The following is a 19,059-nucleotide window of genomic DNA, read 5'->3' as shown; positions in this document are numbered from 1 at the left end:
GTGGCGGCGGCGCGAAGGGGCGAAATTACGTCAAAAAGTCCGGAGAATTTATCGGAGCACTTTTTAAACTCCGCCTTCGCGCGATTAGCATATTATTTCTATGGAAGCCCGACCGGAGGAACAGAAAGAGAGAGAGAGCAAGGTTCCTCCGTCGGGGATAACGCGGCCAGGAGCATATCAAATATGTTGATAAATGATCTCTTTGAGCGATGAATAGGCGGTGTCGAGCGCTACGTATCCTTTTTCATTCGTGCAACGAGCATTTGAATGTCAGAAGGAATGCTTTCAGAGGTTGCTCGCATCCCCCGTTTCCCCGTCTTTGCCATTGGGAAAAATCACAAGCGTCTGCGTTCACCGCAGTCGGAATATTCCGCCGGAATCGAAAATATCTTGAGAAACTCGTCAAACGACGGATTCGTTAGAGTCGATCGAATATCAAATTCAACGGCTTCTCCTCTGGGTATTACATCGTTCGCCAGACGCAGGGAGAGAACGCTTCGTGGAACGTTCGAATTTTCTTGCAAGCGAATGAACTTTATACTATCGTCGAAAGGTTGCGAGAGTGGGCAAGTGGTAAATGCTGCCGCGCGAACCCAGCGAATATAAAGATTAACATAGTTAAAGTTCAGAATGTTTTATCAGGAAAATACCAGAGGGGATGAGCGACAACTTGCAAACTTCTAAAGAGATGAGATCGACCCTTGACTTTGATCTCGAAAATCAGTACTGTTCGCGTGGTGACGGTCACCGATATAAAACAGCCGCATTTCCGTTTCGTCAATCAGTTCTGTCCAACCTTCCTTTTACCAATCTCCATATCATTTCGTCGTGGACGAGGAAAAGAAAGCAATGAAACAACTTCTGCGATTTTCTCGCTGCCTCGCTGAATAATTATAGGGACAACGAAAGCTGAAAATTTTCATGCGGGATGTGAAAAAAAGCCGACGGTTCGAAAATTGGAAAAATACGGTAGCGACGGGAAATCGCGAAAACCCGATGATATTTCACAGCATCCGCGTTACGCGGCGCCATAGAGAAAATTGAAATATTTCGCTGACCGGCGATGTTTAACAAATTTTATCGTTCGATTGTATTTTACAGACCGCGAACAATAACGTTCTGACAATTAGCATCATAAAAGGAAGAGCACACGTCGGAAAGCATAACGAGAACAGAATAAATTTTCGCCAACGCGAAATTAATTGTTGAACACCACCTATTCGGCGAGTGTATTGGTAACGACAGCGGACGACGCAAAATTGTCCCCAATAATGAATCTCTGCATTATTAACGAGGGGTACGAATCGTCGATTTTATCGTCCGAGACCTCTGAAACGCAGAGCCAGAAACGAAGTATATGAATTCATATACAGAGCCGTTCTGAAGGGATAAGTTATCGACGATCGCAACCACCAATAGATCACGAAGAATTGTGCCATCGTATGGAATTGCAACATTATGATAATAATTCCCGCATAATTTCATCGTTCACGATTCAGGTGCACAACTATTACGTAAGATTTAAGAACGACCATTAACCACCGATCATTATATTGCTTACCAATTTAAAAAAAAATTCTCGCACTGGTCTTTTAAAATTATTTAAAATTCAACTAGTTCTTTGAGAAATACTTTGAACAAAAAATTCAGAGTAAAAAGAACTGAACACAATAAAACTGATCACAGACAACTGTGATTTAATTTTTTTTTTTTTGTAAGTTATCAGTGCATGGTAATTACCACCCACTCTCAACAAGTGGAATAAAATTAATAAGACGAGGTCACAGACGAAATATATGAAATTCAAGCATCTTACGAGATTTTGTAACCCGTGATCTAAAATACTGACATATCCTGATCTAATGCATAAAAAACCTGAAAAAGATGTTACTATTCACGGGTACAAAAAATTCCCGTAGTCACTATGCTCATCAAAAATTCTACGTATACAACCAGTCACCCGTGCCGATTCGGACTTTTCGTCCTACGACATGATTGAGTGACCGGAGGAACATAAATGCATGCGACTCACATGATAGATGTGAAGAATGTTATCATCGATGCTGCACTGGACCAGGAAAAGTTATCGTGAAGATCCTCATTAAGTAGATACCACTGAGAATCCCATGGTGGAAGTAAACGCCGTGAAAAATTTCTTAAAAAACATAAAACATATTATTTCTAAAGACACAGTGTTATTTGTGAAAATTTAAATTTTACTAATGATAAAAATTGGGACTAACAATTTAAAGTATTTTTATTTTATAGTTATAATTTTACATTCGACTTTAATAGAAAGAGAACTATAAAGAATAAAATTATTTCAAGTACAATATGCTAAAGTACTTACATTCTTAGCTTTTGAAGCATCATAAGATTTTTGGAGGTGAAGTGGAGACTGTAGAAGATCTGTAACAAAACATTAAACATCAGAATTTGTATTTAAAAGCAAAGCAAAATCTTAAGTTCGAGATAATGAAAGATTCTTACACTCTCGGCTTTAGAGCCACCGTTGGATTTTCCTCCAAAAAATTAATGCTGATGTGAAGTGTCTGTAACAAAACATAAAACATCATATGTAACTTTATTGTTAAATTTGAAAAATTAAATAAATTGAGATACAATATATAAAACTACTTACGATCTTGATTTCCTGGAGAGGCCTTATCCTCTTGAGCACTGACTTTAATCTACCAAAAACGAATATTGAATAAGAAAAAATATAAAAAAAGAAAAATAAAAGACTATCAACGAGCGTGTTTAAGCAACAATCGGCGAACTCACTGACTCTAACTTCGCGAGTTACAATTTAAAAGAATTAATGATTAAATTCAACAAGAGCCATTTTGCTCAGAAAAGTATAAAAACATTTCGTAACAAACACTGACTCTACCGACTGCATTGCGCGCGGTCACAAAAATTTTCTGAAAATAAAGCTGATTAGAAGGAAAAAGGCAAAGAGTATGTTCATTTAGAAACTACTGCTAAAAATATTAGTTGGAAATTATAAAGTATTTATCAATATTTGCAGAAATATTCATAGAAATTGTATTCTGAATATTCGTTATTAAAGTGATGCATATTAGTAATATATCACGTCGTATATATAAATTATATAGCAAATGTTACCTAGAATGAATAAAATGTTACCAATTTTCCGCAAAAGTTCATCAGATTGTTCATTAATGATCTATGCATTCTATGCTATCTTTGCAACCAGGGAATAATCTGCACAAAAAGAAACCAAAAGTTAGAATAAATATGTCAAATGAAGGCAAATAATATAAAAGTGAAGCAATAACCAACTTTAAATTCTATTAAAAAAGTATATAAGACAAGCCAATAACCGTAAGAGTGAAATCGACGATTGAAGAAAAATTGGTGCAAAAAGTTTCAAGTAATACGTTCCTCTGTCCTTGGTCCTAATGGCCAGGAATAGTAAATATAATGTAAGGGGCGCATACTCGGGACGCAGTATTGTTAGGCCCATAAAGTAATTGTCAAAATTACTTTATGGGTCTGATCCTATCAACAACCATAAAACACCTTATCTTCCCGATCATGTGATCGAGAAGAACACTTAAAAAAGTCGGTTTATATAAGGGCCGATTTCAACGCGCTGGGAAGAGTCCCAAACAGTTAAGTTTGGAACTGCAGTCCAGAAAAGTTCCATAGATACGACCTACAGCATTTAACTCGACCACTCTTACCATAGATTCTCAAAACGGTATTACACGATTTCGTTGTCGTAATGCTCAATTAATTGTTAGACACATGCGTATTAATTAAATGATATTACTAAAAGAGTCTCGAAGAAATGATGCCATCGAAGGAACGGCATCGATAGATTAGAAAAAGTTACGAACCTAATGCGACGTAATACGTGTTGTTGTCACGAAATTCCACAGCCGAGTGACTCCCTGCGACACGTCTCGTCCTTCAATTGAGAAAGTAGTAGGGGATGGGATAATCCTGTCCAAACAGACACGATGTTTAAAACGAACATAAACATTGTGTTTGTGTTGTTGTTTTTTACTTCGAATTTCGAGCTGCAAGGCCTTCTACGTTTTACTTTGTTTGAGAACTGTACAATTTCATTATATTACGTAGTAAAATTATTATTTTAACTATTAAATACGTACATTCTTAATAAACTGTTGTTGAAATTAATATTAGAAGTGTTAAGAATTACGCAGTATGAAGTTAAAGAATCAACAAATAAGAAGAAAATGTTATAATAAAAGTGTATGTATAAAAGCATATAATAAAATACAAAAGCATAGAATAAAATACATACATATATATAATGAGTTGTCAATTACAAGATTACAATATTTGTACTGGTCAGAATTGAAATTAAATCTTGGTATAAAATTATAAATAACTTTCAGCATAGTATGTTCTGTTTAAAGCGATTATTGCTATAATTGTTGAAAATTATATGTAATAATTATTTGGTTAAATCTTATCTTGAGTTGAAGCCAAAAATGCACATTTTATCTTAAAAATTCGCAACACAAACACTAATCTAACAGCTATTATGATTTATATTTTTACCTGAGAACTTTTGAATGACACTTCTTTCTGGATGATTTTTCTGATGACACTTTTACAGATGAGGTGTGCTTTTTTCCACCATTAGGGATCTGCTCTCGCGCTTAAACATCGATAATGAGAAATATCGATTACGTTCGAGAATCGTAGGAAGTGTATTGCCTATTTCACCGTGTAGTGGCGCTGTAATCTTCAATTATTTTAAACCCAATATTTCACACGAAATATTAACTTAGAATAAAAAACTTTCATGGTCTAAGTCAAATACACAAAATTTATGAAAATGTAGACTCAAAGAGGAAACTAAGAATTCTTTTAAAAAAACGAAAATATTCACTCACTTAATGAAAAATATTTTAAACTGTTGTAATTTCGTGAAAAAATAATTGTAAAACAATTAACTTGATTTTATTTTAAAGAGTAAAGTCTCTACTTTAACAATCTTGAGTTTAATTCGTTCAAAGATATTTATTTTTACATCATTTCAATTCTTATCACTAGTAGTGCTGCAGTGCAAAACCTGTCTAAATCGATACAACAGAATGTGACACAAAAATGGTAAGGGGTTCCTAGAACCCCGAAATGAAAGATCTATTCATATATATCTGTGTAATAACTTTGCAGACGATTTTCAAATATTCGAAGAAGCTGACGGCCATTTTCAGACGGCCTTCGATAAAATTATCTTTTTATAGCAATAAAATCAATATTCTGCTTAGTATTAAAATTGGTTTCGAAGGACAAATAGTTGCAGAAGAATACTACTTAACACTACTTATGCTATTTTGCATGTTTGAGAGATAACTGTTCGAGATTTGGACAAATATCTTGAACCTTTATATTTAGAAAGCTTTTAATTTGTGAAAGAAAAAATTAAAATTGAATTATACACATTCAAGCTAAAAATATTTCTAGATAGATATTTTTAGAGAGCGTACTTCCGTCTTACATTTACGTAATTTATCGAATCATTATCACAGGTCAGGAAATAACGCTTTTGCGATAATTTATCCTCTAGTCATCAGTCTCTCTTTCTCTCCTTTCTGTGTCATTTGCTTGATGATCACTGAAGTTAGAAATAAATTGAACGCGTGTTAGTACGTCTATTTTTGAACGCTCACCCTAGAACAAAATCATGACCGCACATACTGATCGTGGCTAAGGCAGACCTAACGCTCTTTTTCTTCGTCTCTTTTCACAGCCAAGCACTGAAATTCTAAGAGGCACATGTATTACTGACATCCAGACCGAAAGGAAAGTTTCATCTCACTAACAAAATCGTAGACTCAAAGAGGAAACTAAGAATTCTCCAAAGTAAGACACGTGGCAATGAATATTCAACTTTGAAAAAAAATTTCTTAAGATGTAAGTAAAGTTATTTAATCTACAATACGAATTCCAGACTAGAAGCTCATATTTTTTCTTTATATAAAATCATTCTTGAATATATTGAATCGTTTGCATGAATATCTTGTTGATTATTCACCAAGATTATCATTTTCCTACCATCGATTTCACATTTCATCGAACAAGCTTCTTCGATCACGACACTTGTATAAACATGATTCAAACACGAATTTACGTCAATTATAAAGATAATTTTATACACAAGCACTTTGTACTTCAATCCGTGGCATACTGTATTATTAATGGAGGAATCTCTCGAAAACGGTCGAATTTGAATCTTATCGATTTTCGAGAACGATTATACGACATGCGTAACGACGAACAATCGATAGAAGTCGTTGTGACAATCTGTGTAGATAACAGTGCACCTGTCAAATTCCTCATGTAGTGAGGTTATCTCTTTTTATTCTGAATTCCAGAATTTTCTCAAAATCTACAATGGATACACGCCAGATGCATGTAGGAATTCTTCTCCTTTTTGTCTTCACGATTCTTGGATCGTTTTCATTCGGAAATGCAGCATCCGCGCATATACATTCTCATCAGCACAATAAACAAAGTAGCAATGAAAGAACAGAGGATGGTGCATTTAGTCCGCGAGACATGGACCACTATGCTGGGGGGGAACATCATCAAGAATTCGATCATGAAGCTATTCTAGGTAATTCTTATTTTACATTGCGTTAAGAACTTTTCATTTCTTTTTCATTTTTCATAGGGAGCATAAAGAAGGCAGAAGAGTTTGACAAACTTCCAACTAAGGAATCAAAACGACGTCTAGCAATTTTATTGACAAAGATGGATTTAAACAATGACAAATTTATTGAGAGAAATGAACTAAAAGCTTGGATTCTACGTTCTTTTAGCATGCTTTCTGCTGAAGAATCTCAAGACCGATTGGAAGATGCTGATACAGATGAAGATGGTAAAGTCAATTGGAACGAACTCCTTCAAGATACATATGGCACAGATCCAGAAGACTTAGCAGTGGATGACAAAGTTATCACTGATGATAGGGAAACTTTTGAAGCTGCTGATATAGACAAAGATGGGTATCTAAATGCAGAAGAATTCAAAGCTTATTCACATCCTGAAGAAACACCAAGAATGTTCCCACTTCTATTGAAGCAAGCTCTAGATGACAAGGATACAGATAAAGATGGATATATTAGTTTCCAAGAATTTATTGGAAATAGAGCTAAAGCTGAAGATAAAGAATGGTTATTAATAGAAAAAGATAAATTTGATTATGAACATGATAAAAATGGAGATGGAAGATTAGATTCTGATGAAATACTTTCTTGGCTGGTACCTAGTAATGAGTAAGTAAATAATTATATAAAATATTTCTTGATGACTGAAATATTTCTTCAAAACATATTTCACATTATCAAATATTTCAGGGAAATTGCAAGCGACGAAGTTGATCATTTATTTGCCGCATCCGATGACGATCACGATAATAGATTATCGTTTGATGAAATTTTAGACCATCACGATACTTTTGTTGGTAGTGAAGCTACAGACTATGGAGATCATTTACAAGAAATTGAACGTTTCACTGATGAACTTTGAAAATTCATTACTAAATGGATTAGTAAAATTTTTACTTCTTTTCATAATAGTTATCAACAACTTACATGGCTGAAAATATTTTTAATAATTTTTAATGCCATGATTTCAGCTCTTATATGTTTGGTATTCCTATTTATGCTGCATTTAGAATACATTTATATTAACACTGATACAACATCTACAAACATTTACAATTGCACAAACTTGATTAAGATACTCAACAAATAGTCTCACAAGCCACAGTCTTCCAATTTTTACAAAAGTTTAGTGCCATAAAAAACTGGCATCATCTTATACAAATGTTAGCACAGTAATGTTATGTTATAAGATTTAGTATCGTTTATAAGAGTTACCAAAATCTTAATTTTATGATTTATTATATAAACAGTCGATTATGTACATGCATTGATATCATTTTCTTTTGCAGAATTATAAAAATAAGTGAAAGCGAAGTAGGAATTTAGGAAAATAGTAATTTAAAATATTAAATTTTATTGATTATTGCTCAGTATTTATATATGTATAAATAAATAATTATGTTGTTTAGTATCCAGATATAACCTTTAATGCAGTTTTGTCTACTTTTCATATTATGTGACAAAAAATGTATAATAAATTTTTTAAAATAAAAAATACATTACATCTTACATAAGTTTATGTTCTATTGCGGTTTTTGAAACTCAATATATTTGTAAATTATATATATATATATATATATATATATATATATATGTATATATATATTATATATATATATGTATCTTTCGCGATGGCGCTACATTCCTAATTGACACAGTATCTATAGCGCAGTAACACATCATTTAAAAGTTGTAGAAAAAAAGAACATATTAACTATAAATTATATTTTATATTGATTTTAATATAAAAAATTGAACAAAATGCCATACGCAAATCAACCATCAGTTCACATTTCAGATTTAACAGAAGAAAATGTGAAATTTCAAGTAGAAGACACAGAACTAAGGTAAGGTTATATCAGAGACCGTTTAATCTGTTTTTCTCCATTTTAAATAAATTTTTAATTTCCTACAGTGTAGCAAACAGTATGAGACGCGTCTTTATTGCTGAGACACCTACTATGGCTATCGATTGGATACAATTGGAAGCTAATTCAACCGTGTTAAGTGATGAATTTTTAGCACATAGGATCGGAATGATACCATTAATAAGTGATGAAGTAAATAATTGAAAATTAATCGTCTAATATATTCGAGATTTTTTAATAAAAATAGAGGTATTAAAATATTAAATATGATATTAAAATTCTTTAGGTTATTGATAGGATACAATATACAAGAGACTGTCAGTGCATGGATTTCTGCCCAGAATGCAGCGTCGAATTCACGCTTGATGTAAAGTGTACAGAAGATCAAACTCGACATGTGACTACTAAAGATTTCAAATCCAGTGATCAAAGAGTACTTCCAGTTACATCTAGACACAGAGAAGATGATGCTAGCGAATATGGAGAAACAGATGGTTCATATTATTTTTTTATATGATATATCCATTATTCTCATAATGTGGTACATGATATGAATTGACATACTTTTATGCAGAAATATTGATAGTGAAATTGAGAAAAGGACAAGAATTGAAGTTAAGAGCATATGCAAAAAAAGGTTTTGGAAAAGAACATGCAAAATGGAATCCCACTGCTGGTGTGAGTTTTGAATATGATCCAGATAACGCTATGAGACACACATTGTTTCCGAAACCTGATGAATGGCCAAAATCAGAATACAGTGAATTGGAAGAAGATCAATGTAAGCATTGTTTTATTATGAGTATTGATTACATATTGAGTTAATTGTAAAATGTTCCAGATGAAGCACCATTCAATTGGGAAGCTAAACCAAATAAATACTACTTCAATGTGGAAAGTAGTGGAGCTCTAAAGCCTGAGAATATTGTCATAATGGGCATTGCAGCATTGAAAAATAAATTATCGAATTTACAAACACAATTGAGTCATGAAGTTCAAAGTGATGCTCTGAGTATTCATCATTAAATTAAATATATTGCTATAGACATTTAAATATTTTAGGATTCTTTCTTTATACTCTTATAAAAATTAAAATTATCATTAATATGACTCGTATTATAATATTATTTCTGTAACCGTTCATTTTCATAATAAAAAAATGAAACATAACCTTGAAAGATCCCAAATTTAAATATGAATAAAATTAAGAAATAGTGTTTTTTTGCCTAAGTAGTGGTCATGAAAATGTGTCTCCCGCCCAAATCTAGGAACTTTATTACGTCGTCGCCTTGCAGATTATTTTACAAATGTCGCTGTGCCAACAAGTCGGTTGAAAGTTTTTGTTCCATTCAGTGACAGAGAAACGACTTTTGACTTCTGTGCTGTTGTGGGGTGTTAACACGAGAAACACTCGTGTGAATTTCAATCTCACTATGTATATTAAACAGGTATTAAAAAAGAATTAGAATATTTTCTAAGTTTCTGTCTCTTTTTGCGCGGTACCTGCAACTTCCTTTTGATAGACGCTCTTGATTCGAAGAAAGTATGGCTACTATCATTTAATGTTGATACACAAACATTATTTTATGCATGATTTTTCTATTTTTTTACATTTGATGCGAACAGAATCTTACGATTTCATGGTTAGACACATATCTCGAAAAAAATGTTATCACACATATAAATATATACATAAGTGATTAGAAATATACGATGACACTAATTTTTGCAGGAATGTTTTTATTTGCTATCTTAAAACGTATCAGTCGAAAAAATAAAATGTCACAAGAAAATAATTATATTTTATACATAATGAATTTTTCTGTGATCAGGTAATCATACAGGGTTTTAAGTCATATCGTGAACAAACAGTAGTAGAGCCCTTTGATCCAAGGCATAATGTAGTAGGTATGTATATTTACTTCATTTTAATGGAATGTAATAGATTTTTTAATCAAATTTACAAATGGTTTTTCTTTGTGTCAAGTTGGAAGAAATGGTTCTGGCAAGAGCAACTTTTTTTATGCAATCCAGTTTGTTTTGAGCGATGAATTTTCTCATCTCAGACCTGAACAGAGACAAGCATTATTACATGAAGGCACAGGACCAAGAGTTATTTCTGCACATGTGGAAATTATATTTGATAATTCTGATGGAAGATTACCAGTATGTAAAATTTATTATTATACAATTTCGTATTTTTATTGAATTATTAATTTTCTGCCATTATTTGTTCTTGTAGATTGATAAAGAAGAAGTATATTTAAGAAGGGTAATTGGTTCAAAGAAGGATCAGTACTTCCTCAATAAAAGAATAGTAACAAGAAATGATGTAATGAATTTGTTAGAATCAGCAGGATTTTCACGATCAAATCCATACTATATTGTAAAACAGGGAAAGGTATATTTTATGATGTACTTATTTATAAGAGCAGAAAAAATATGTTGTATTGTTATAGATCAATCAAATGGCAACAGCACCTGATTCTCAAAGACTTAAATTATTAAGGGAAGTAGCTGGTACTAGAGTATATGATGACAGGAGAGAGGAATCAAAATTTATTTTAAAAGAAACTGAAGGGAAACTAGAAAAAATTCAAGATTTTTTAAGAACTATAGGTAACTCATTGTTTAAGTTTATGATGTTTTGAAGAATAATTAGTAATTTACAATTTCACAATTGTAGAGGAACGTTTAAAAACATTGGAAGAGGAAAAAGAAGAACTTAAAGAATATCAATGTTGGGATAAACAACGTCGATGTTTAGAATATACAATTCATGAAAGAGAGCTCAAAGAAAATAAAAGAAAGTTGGAAGAACTGGAAAAATCTAGAGCTAATAGCGGGGCTGAACAAGCCAGATTATGTGCAGAAGCAAAAACAGCACAAGAAATGGTGAGAGCAGCGACAAAACGCCTTAAAGAAGCAAAGAAAGAAGTACAAACTGCAAAAGAAGAACGCGATACGCTAAGGTAACAGTTATATAATTCTGTGAGACTAATTTGTAACAATCATTTGTATTAGTGATAAAACAAAGATAAAATTTTCAGTGCTGAACAACAACAGTTATTAAAAGAGAAAACTAAATTAACATTAACTATTAACGATTTATTAGAAGAAGTAAAAGGAGATAATGATAGTCGAAAACGTGCTCAACAAGAATTAGAAAAATTGGAAGGTAATATTGCAGTAAAGGCAGCAGAATTGGAACGACTAAAACCAGACGTAAGTTACAACTTATTTATGTCCGTGATAGCAATTTCATTAATAATTTTATTTTAGTATGAAGAAATGAAACGTACTGAGGAAGAATGTACACGTGAATTGCAATTGAAAGAGCAAAAACGAAAAGAATTGTATGCCAAACAAGGACGTGGCAGTCAATTTACTAGCAGGGTATTCAATATGACTTGTATATGGAAGATGAAATATAGAGAAAAATATTTTAATAATTTCTTGTTTTTCGTGTTAGGATGAAAGAGATAAATGGATACAAAATGAACTTAAACAACTTACCAAACAAATTAAAGATAAAGAAGAACATCAAAGAAAAATTAGCGAGGACTTGAAACGAGATGCAGAAAAACAAGATACTTTAGAAAAGAAGATCGAAGAACACACGCGTGAAATGGAACAACAACGAACTTCAATAGATGAACACAATAAACAATATTATGAACTTACCAAAGCAAAGGATCAATGTCAAGCTACACGAAAAGAACAGTTCGTTTGTTATATAGTTTTTTTTTTATAGTTAAAGAACTTTAACAAAATCTAAGATAAAGATTTGTATTGTAGATATCGACAAGAGAGTGTATTACAACTAAATTTATCTGGACTAAAAGAAGATCTGGCAAAAGCAGATCAAAGCTTACGATCCATGGCAGGAAAACCTATTCTAAATGGTCGAGACAGCGTGCGAAAAGTGTTAGATACATTTCGGTAAATATTATTTAAATGATTTAAAAATATAATTCTCATTAACATATGTTCCTTTCTCAGTACACGTAAAGATATGGCTCATGAGGTGGGTAGTTATTATGGGCCTGTGATTGAGAATTTTAGTTGCGACAAGAGTGTTTATATGGCTGTAGAGGTAACTGCAGGAAATCGATTGTTTCATCATATTGTGGAAACTGATAAATTTGGAACAAAAATTTTGAAAGAAATGAATAATCAGCGTCTTCCGGGAGAAGTAACATTTATGCCATTAAATCGACTTCACGTAAAAGACATAGATTATCCAGAAACTAGTGATGCTATACCTATGATATCACAATTAAATTACGATCAAAAATATGACAAAGCTTTGAGGTACGCAATAATAAAATTTTTTAGTAATATATTTAAATTTAAAAAACAATGAAAGTAAAAACATTTTTATATTTATTTTTAAATGCAGGTATATATTTGGAAAAACACTAATTTGTCGCAATTTAGAAGCCGCAACAAATCTGGCTCGTACTTCAGGTTTAGATTGTGTAACTCTTGAAGGTGATCAAGTATCTTCAAAAGGATCATTAACAGGCGGCTACTTTAATACACTAAGATCTCGATTAGAAATACAGAAAACTAGATCAGAGTTAATAGCTCAAATTTCATCTCTCGAATCTCAATTTTCCACTCTTAAAGAAGAAATCAGAAAAGCAGACCAAAATATCAGTTCTTATGTTAGCGAAATGCAAAGAACAGAAACTAAAAATAGCAAAGCTAAGTAAGTTACCGAAAAATTAAAATAATTAAACATAAAACATAGCGATAAAAAATCCAACATTTCGGACAATTTTCTTATTTTTGTAGAGATGTGTACGATAAAATGAAAGCAGAAATACGACTTATGAAGGAAGAACTGAACGCAATAGAACGGTACCGCACACCGAAAGAAAGAAGTCTAGCACAGTGTACATCGAGCTTAGAAGCAATGCGTGCAACAAAAGAAGGCTTAGAAAGTGAATTACATCAAGAACTTATGGCACAACTGTCTGTTGCTGATCAACGTCAAGTTGATACGTTAAATGACGACATAAGACGATTAACAAAAGATAACAAAGAAGCATTTGCTAAGCGAATGCGATTAGAAGCTGAAAAAAATAAATTGGAGAATTTGTTGACTAATAATTTGGTCAGAAGAAGAGATGAATTGATTCAGGCTTTACAAGAAATATCGGTAGAAGATCGACAACGTCAATTAGATTCATCAAATGCACAACTAGCAGATATTGAAAAAAGATTAGTAAGAGTAAATGCAGACTTTAAAGCTCAGAATGAAAGGGTGACTAATGCTATAAAAAAGGTAAATTATCATTTATCTGTATTAAATTTAGTACATATTACATATAAAGTATTTTATAGCAAAAAGCAGAGTCAGCGGAAGTTGAAAAGTGGAAAATCAAGGAGAAAGAAGCACAAGAAAAAATAGAAGCAGATGCTAAAGACTTAGAAAAACTAGCCAGCAAATTGAATATTTTGCAGCAGAAAATAGTAGAATGCACACAAAAAATTACAGAGCTCGGTGCACTACCTAGTCATGAAGTATATTCTAAATTTAGTGCTATGTCTACCAAACAGTTGTTTAAAGAAATGGAGAAAGCAAATAATCACTTAAAGAAATACAGGTACATAATGGAATAATACATGCAGAAATATAAAAGTCTTTTATACTTAACAAAAATTAGTATTATTACTTTTTATTTTAGTCATGTAAATAAGAAAGCATTAGATCAGTTCATGTCATTTAGTGATCAAAAAGAGAAATTGGTAAAAAGAAAAGAAGAATTAGACAGAGGTGACGAAAAAATTAAAGAGTTGATGTCAGTACTTGAACAACGTAAATGCGAAGCAATTCAATTTACATTTAAACAAGTATGTAATGTAATTTTATTCTATACTTACTTCTGATTAACTGCTAGAAGTGAAATATTTAATTTATTCTTTCTGTATTTAGGTAAGCAAATATTTTAGTGAAGTATTCAAAAAACTTGTACCATCAGGTCATGCTCAATTGGTTATGAAAACTGCAGATGGAGACGAAGGAGATGATACGACAACAGAAGCAGCTGATTCTGATAGATTTATCGGCGTTGGTGAGATAATTTGCAAATTTCTTTTTTTCATTAATAAACAAAAAATAAATAAATCATTCGGAAATATTTTTTCATACAGGTATACGAGTTTCTTTTACTGGTCATAGAGCTGAAATGAGAGAAATGAATCAATTATCTGGAGGACAAAAATCACTTGTGGCATTAGCATTAATATTTGCAATTCAAAAGTGTGACCCAGCACCGTTTTATTTATTTGATGAAATTGATCAAGCTTTAGATGCGCAACATAGGAAAGCTGTAGCGGATATGATTCATGAACTTAGTTCCGATGCACAATTTATCACAACAACTTTCCGGTAACTTTCTAGTATTTTTTAAATATTATAAATACTCTAACAATAATATATAATTTCTTATGTAATCACATATGTAATTAATTGTTTTACAGACCAGAACTACTGCAACATGCAAACAAATTTTATGGTGTCAAGTTTAGAAACAAAGTTTCTCATGTAGTATGTGTAACACGAGAAGAAGCAGCTGATTTTGTAGAAGATGATACAACACATGGTTAATAGTGTAAACTACTTTATAAATTATATCATCGATCCGGAAACTTATTTTTTTTTCAAGAAAAAGATTTATATAAGATATAAATTAGCTAAATTGTATTGTGTCTGTTGATAATTTTTACAATTTTTCTAAAAGTGTACGTTTACCACATTAAACGAAAAACATTTCGATTATCAACGAAAACAGCACATTTTATGTTGTACCTGTTTAGGGATCAATGAATAATCATCTCTATTTTTCATTAATAACTCGTGGCATATTATTTATATATTCTAAACATTTGTCACTTTGTTTTCTTATTTCTTGATTGTTAAAGATATGCATACCATATTCCAATGGCTACCATTTGTTTAATTTCAACTGTGATATTAAAAATGAAATTATCAAATAGAGCATGACGTAACTATGTAAATAATTCACTAGTAATATAAGTGGATACAGAAAATTTTTATTCTATTAACAAGCTATGTAAAAGTTTATATTTGTTTTTCTATTGTATTTAAACATGAATTATAATACATACGTCATTTTAAAATTATCCTTGACTTTTATTCTTGAAATAGATTTACAGTAATATGAAATATATGAAATAGAAAGAATATTGTTCCGAGAACTACGAAAAAAAATTGTGTTCGTACAGACAATTAATTGAGCTCCTGCTACTTTTCTTTACGTTGATTAGTTAAGCCATCATGCATGTTTGTCACAACATTCTCTACTAATTCTGGTATGACAACACCATTGACATCAATAAAATTTGCAACAGATTTTGTAACACTAGTTTCATTCACATTTCCTGTGGCTGTACTTCTAACAGACAATACAAGATTATATTTGTCATCGTGTCTTTTTAAATATGAGCTTGCTTCCCAAATTAGATCAGGATTGAAGCCTGCAGGATCTCTGAAATATATAAAATACGACAATCTAAAATTTATTCAAAAAAATTAGAAAACGTTAAATAACAGATTTAACTTTACCTTTGAATGGCTACAACAAATATACCTTTTTCTTTGTATGTTGTATACAAAGTCAAAAGTCCCATTAAAAAAAAATATAATGAAACACAAGCAACTAATACAGGTTTTGACGCAGGGAAAGGATATAAATAATCACAGAGAAGAGCAACAATTGCAATTATTACAGCAATACCGCAGAGAGCCAATCTTCCATCGAGTAGAGCAAAATTTTCTATGTAATTATATTTTTTTGTAAGTACGTCTTTAACTGCATCATCTAATGCATTCTTCACCGCAGATCCGTCCCATTTGTTGATTTTTATTACCTGAAACAGTAAATAACTCATTAGGAAAGAAAGTTGTTGACTGTTTAATTAATATATAGATAAAATTGTTATACACGTTATTGTTGCGTTTCATGCTTTACACCGGCACACACGAACGTATTTTAAATATGTATAAAATATAACCTAATAACATTTGTAGATAATACATAATATTACACTAGGCAATTCGCATTAATAAACAATAGAAAGCTGAAATTAATTACGATCTTAATATATCCATAAAAATGCCATACGTGGCGTATTCCAGCGTGCACTATAACTGAAATACGCATAGATGCATGTTTAAAACTGATAACATATCTAAATGTATATTTTGTGAAACTTTTATTCATTAATATTATGTAATTAAACTTACAAGATTTTCTGCATTCTTATCCGCACCCATCTTAACCACAATTTGGTAACAAAACAATTGTAGCTATATTAAATCACTATATTCTACAAATCAAATTATTTAATCATCGACTAAGGATAGAATAGACTCGACATACGACGTTTTCTCACGTCACACGTTATGGTTTAAATTATATCATAATTAGAATAACGATTTAAGTAAAACCAATAATAATTTTTTAATAATTTTTCAAATGAGACATGCCTACAAATTTTAATCATAAGTTATACTTTACGATAAATTAATATTATTCACAAAAATACATCTATTAGACAAAATTTGCATTTTTTACATGCAGCTCAATAAAAAAGTTGAATGCAAGAAGAAAACTCATAGTTTAATTAGAGGGATTCAATTATGAACGTTAGAAATTAGTTTTTTCTGAAAATGAAAATTTGATCAATTCATGGCCTACGAAACACTATCACCACGTAGCGGTGAAATGGTGAAAACTAATCACTCTCTCTATCTATATCGCACACTATTGCGCTCCTTGTCTAGCGCGCAACATAGAACTATCCTTGTCGTATAATATTGAGGTCCTTGTCTAATGCATCATACATAACTATCCTTATCGCTCCTTGTCGGACGAACCACATGTACTGTTCTTGTCGCACACTATTGCCCTCCTTGTTTACCACACTTATATGTCTGTCCTTGTCGCACACTGCTGCTCTCCTTGTTACCGCGACTATATGTCTGTCCTTGTTGCACGCTAGAGCACTCCTTGTCTAATGACGCTGGACAAGGAAAGCAATAGTGAGCGACAAGGACATCCTTCGATCTATTAGAAAAAAAATCCAACTTTTTACACACACGTTTTTCTGGGATAAAACACACATAGAAAGAAAGCAAGGAGTCTAATTTTAAGGAGGCATATAAAAAAGTTCGCAAATTATTTCTCATAATTAGGTTTTCCTCGTAATTAGTGCGAACTGTCACAAAATGGACATGGTGGCGCCATCTAGCGGTAACTCAATGGTACTAATTATTTATAAAAATACTTATTTCTGCATTCTAAGGGTCAAATGGGGTATGAAAAAAAAGCTAAGGGTCTAATTAGGGTAATACAATCACCAAAGTTCACAATTAATTTCGCTAAATTAGGTTTTTTCGCAAATGAAAATTTCTCTGTTTTACGGGGTAAGAAACACTAGCGCCGCGTTGTGGCAGACCGGTGGAACTAAACGCTCTATAATATGAGGGGAATAATTAATTTTAATTTTTCACGCTACTAATTCGCACTCCACGAGCACACATTTTAAAGATAATGCTATTAGTTACGTTCGCAAATAAATCTGAATTTAATATTTACTATAGTTTGCGCGAAACTATGCACTACCATTATTGACACTACTGCTAACGTAAACGAAATTCATACGTTCTTCATATACGTAAACGATACTTAAACAATACATAAGAGGCAAGCTTGGAGTCTCTAAAATCGAACACACAACCATAATAGTTCACAAATGATTCCTCTTAATTAATTTCTTGTCGTAATTTGTGGAAAAACTGTCTCCTGTCAGTTTAGAGACAATGGTGGCGCCATCTATTGATAATTTGATAGTACTAAAAACAGAATTTCCTATTTTTAGTACCACCGAGTTGTCAATAGATGGCGCCACCATTGCCTCCAAACTGACAGGAGACAGTATTTCCTCAAATTACGACAAGAAATTAATTAAGAGGAATCATTTGTAATCTATTATGGTTGTGTTTTCGATTTTAGAGACTCCAAGCTTGCCTCTTATGTATTGTTTAAGTATCGTTTACGTATATGAAGAACGTATCAATTTCGTTTACGTTAGCAGTAGTGCCAATAATGGTAGTGCATAATTTCGCGCAAACTGTAGTGAATATTAGATTCAGATTTATTTGCGAACGTAACTGATAGCATTATCATTGAAATATATGCTCGTGGAGTGCAAATTTGTGGCGTGAAACATTAAAATTAATTATTCCCCTTATATAGTTAAAGAGTATTTAGTTCCACCGGTCTGCCACAACGCGGCGCTAGTGTTTCTTACCCCGTAAAACAGAGAAATTTTCATTTGCTAAAAAATCTCATTTGGCGAAATAAATTGTAAACTTTTGTGATTGTATTATCCTAATTAGTCCCTTAGCTTTCTTTTCATACCTCATTTGAGCCGTAAAATGCAAAAATAAGTATTTTTATAAATAAGTAGTACCGCTGAGT

General features: G+C 32.0%; 4 protein-coding genes across 4 annotated transcripts; 3 read left to right on the top strand and 1 right to left on the bottom strand.

Moving 5' to 3' along the window:
* Positions 1-5,660: 5,660 nt before the first annotated feature.
* On the top strand, positions 5,661-8,183 carry LOC122528242 (reticulocalbin-2). The gene is made up of 4 exons (XM_043653175.1): positions 5,661-5,919; positions 6,381-6,622; positions 6,680-7,283; positions 7,365-8,183. The coding sequence occupies exons 2-4, from the start codon at positions 6,400-6,402 to the stop codon at positions 7,534-7,536; spliced, it is 999 nt and encodes a 332-aa protein (XP_043509110.1). The 5' UTR covers positions 5,661-5,919; positions 6,381-6,399; the 3' UTR covers positions 7,537-8,183.
* Positions 8,184-8,314: 131 nt separating this feature from the next.
* LOC122528243 (DNA-directed RNA polymerase II subunit RPB3) lies at positions 8,315-9,679 on the top strand. Its single transcript, XM_043653176.1, has 5 exons — positions 8,315-8,521; positions 8,590-8,734; positions 8,829-9,036; positions 9,117-9,323; positions 9,384-9,679. Exons 1-5 carry the CDS (start codon positions 8,436-8,438, stop codon positions 9,566-9,568), a joined length of 831 nt encoding a protein of 276 aa, XP_043509111.1. The 5' UTR covers positions 8,315-8,435; the 3' UTR covers positions 9,569-9,679.
* A 144-nt stretch (positions 9,680-9,823) lies between these two features.
* On the top strand, positions 9,824-15,407 carry LOC122528238 (structural maintenance of chromosomes protein 3). Its single transcript, XM_043653164.1, has 18 exons — positions 9,824-9,990; positions 10,375-10,450; positions 10,530-10,708; positions 10,785-10,943; positions 11,002-11,161; positions 11,229-11,514; positions 11,593-11,767; positions 11,825-11,938; positions 12,015-12,265; positions 12,341-12,484; positions 12,545-12,856; positions 12,945-13,256; positions 13,343-13,835; positions 13,895-14,157; positions 14,239-14,404; positions 14,487-14,625; positions 14,705-14,942; positions 15,035-15,407. Exons 1-18 carry the CDS (start codon positions 9,976-9,978, stop codon positions 15,159-15,161), a joined length of 3,609 nt encoding a protein of 1,202 aa, XP_043509099.1. The 5' UTR covers positions 9,824-9,975; the 3' UTR covers positions 15,162-15,407.
* A 276-nt stretch (positions 15,408-15,683) lies between these two features.
* Positions 15,684-17,033, bottom strand: LOC122528247 (probable signal peptidase complex subunit 2). The gene is made up of 3 exons (XM_043653183.1): positions 16,821-17,033; positions 16,140-16,444; positions 15,684-16,062 (listed from the first exon to the last, which is right to left on the bottom strand). The coding sequence occupies exons 1-3, from the start codon at positions 16,848-16,850 to the stop codon at positions 15,819-15,821; spliced, it is 579 nt and encodes a 192-aa protein (XP_043509118.1). The 5' UTR covers positions 16,851-17,033; the 3' UTR covers positions 15,684-15,818.
* Between the last annotated feature and the right edge of the window lie 2,026 nt (positions 17,034-19,059).

The sequence above is a fragment of the Frieseomelitta varia genome, unplaced genomic scaffold (genome assembly GCF_011392965.1).
Source record: "Frieseomelitta varia isolate USP_RPSP 00005682 unplaced genomic scaffold, Fvar_1.2 scaffold_247, whole genome shotgun sequence".
Lineage (NCBI taxonomy): Eukaryota > Metazoa > Arthropoda > Insecta > Hymenoptera > Apidae > Frieseomelitta > Frieseomelitta varia.
Note: the sequence above shows the minus strand (reverse complement) of the source record. Positions and strands in the feature narration are given on the sequence as shown.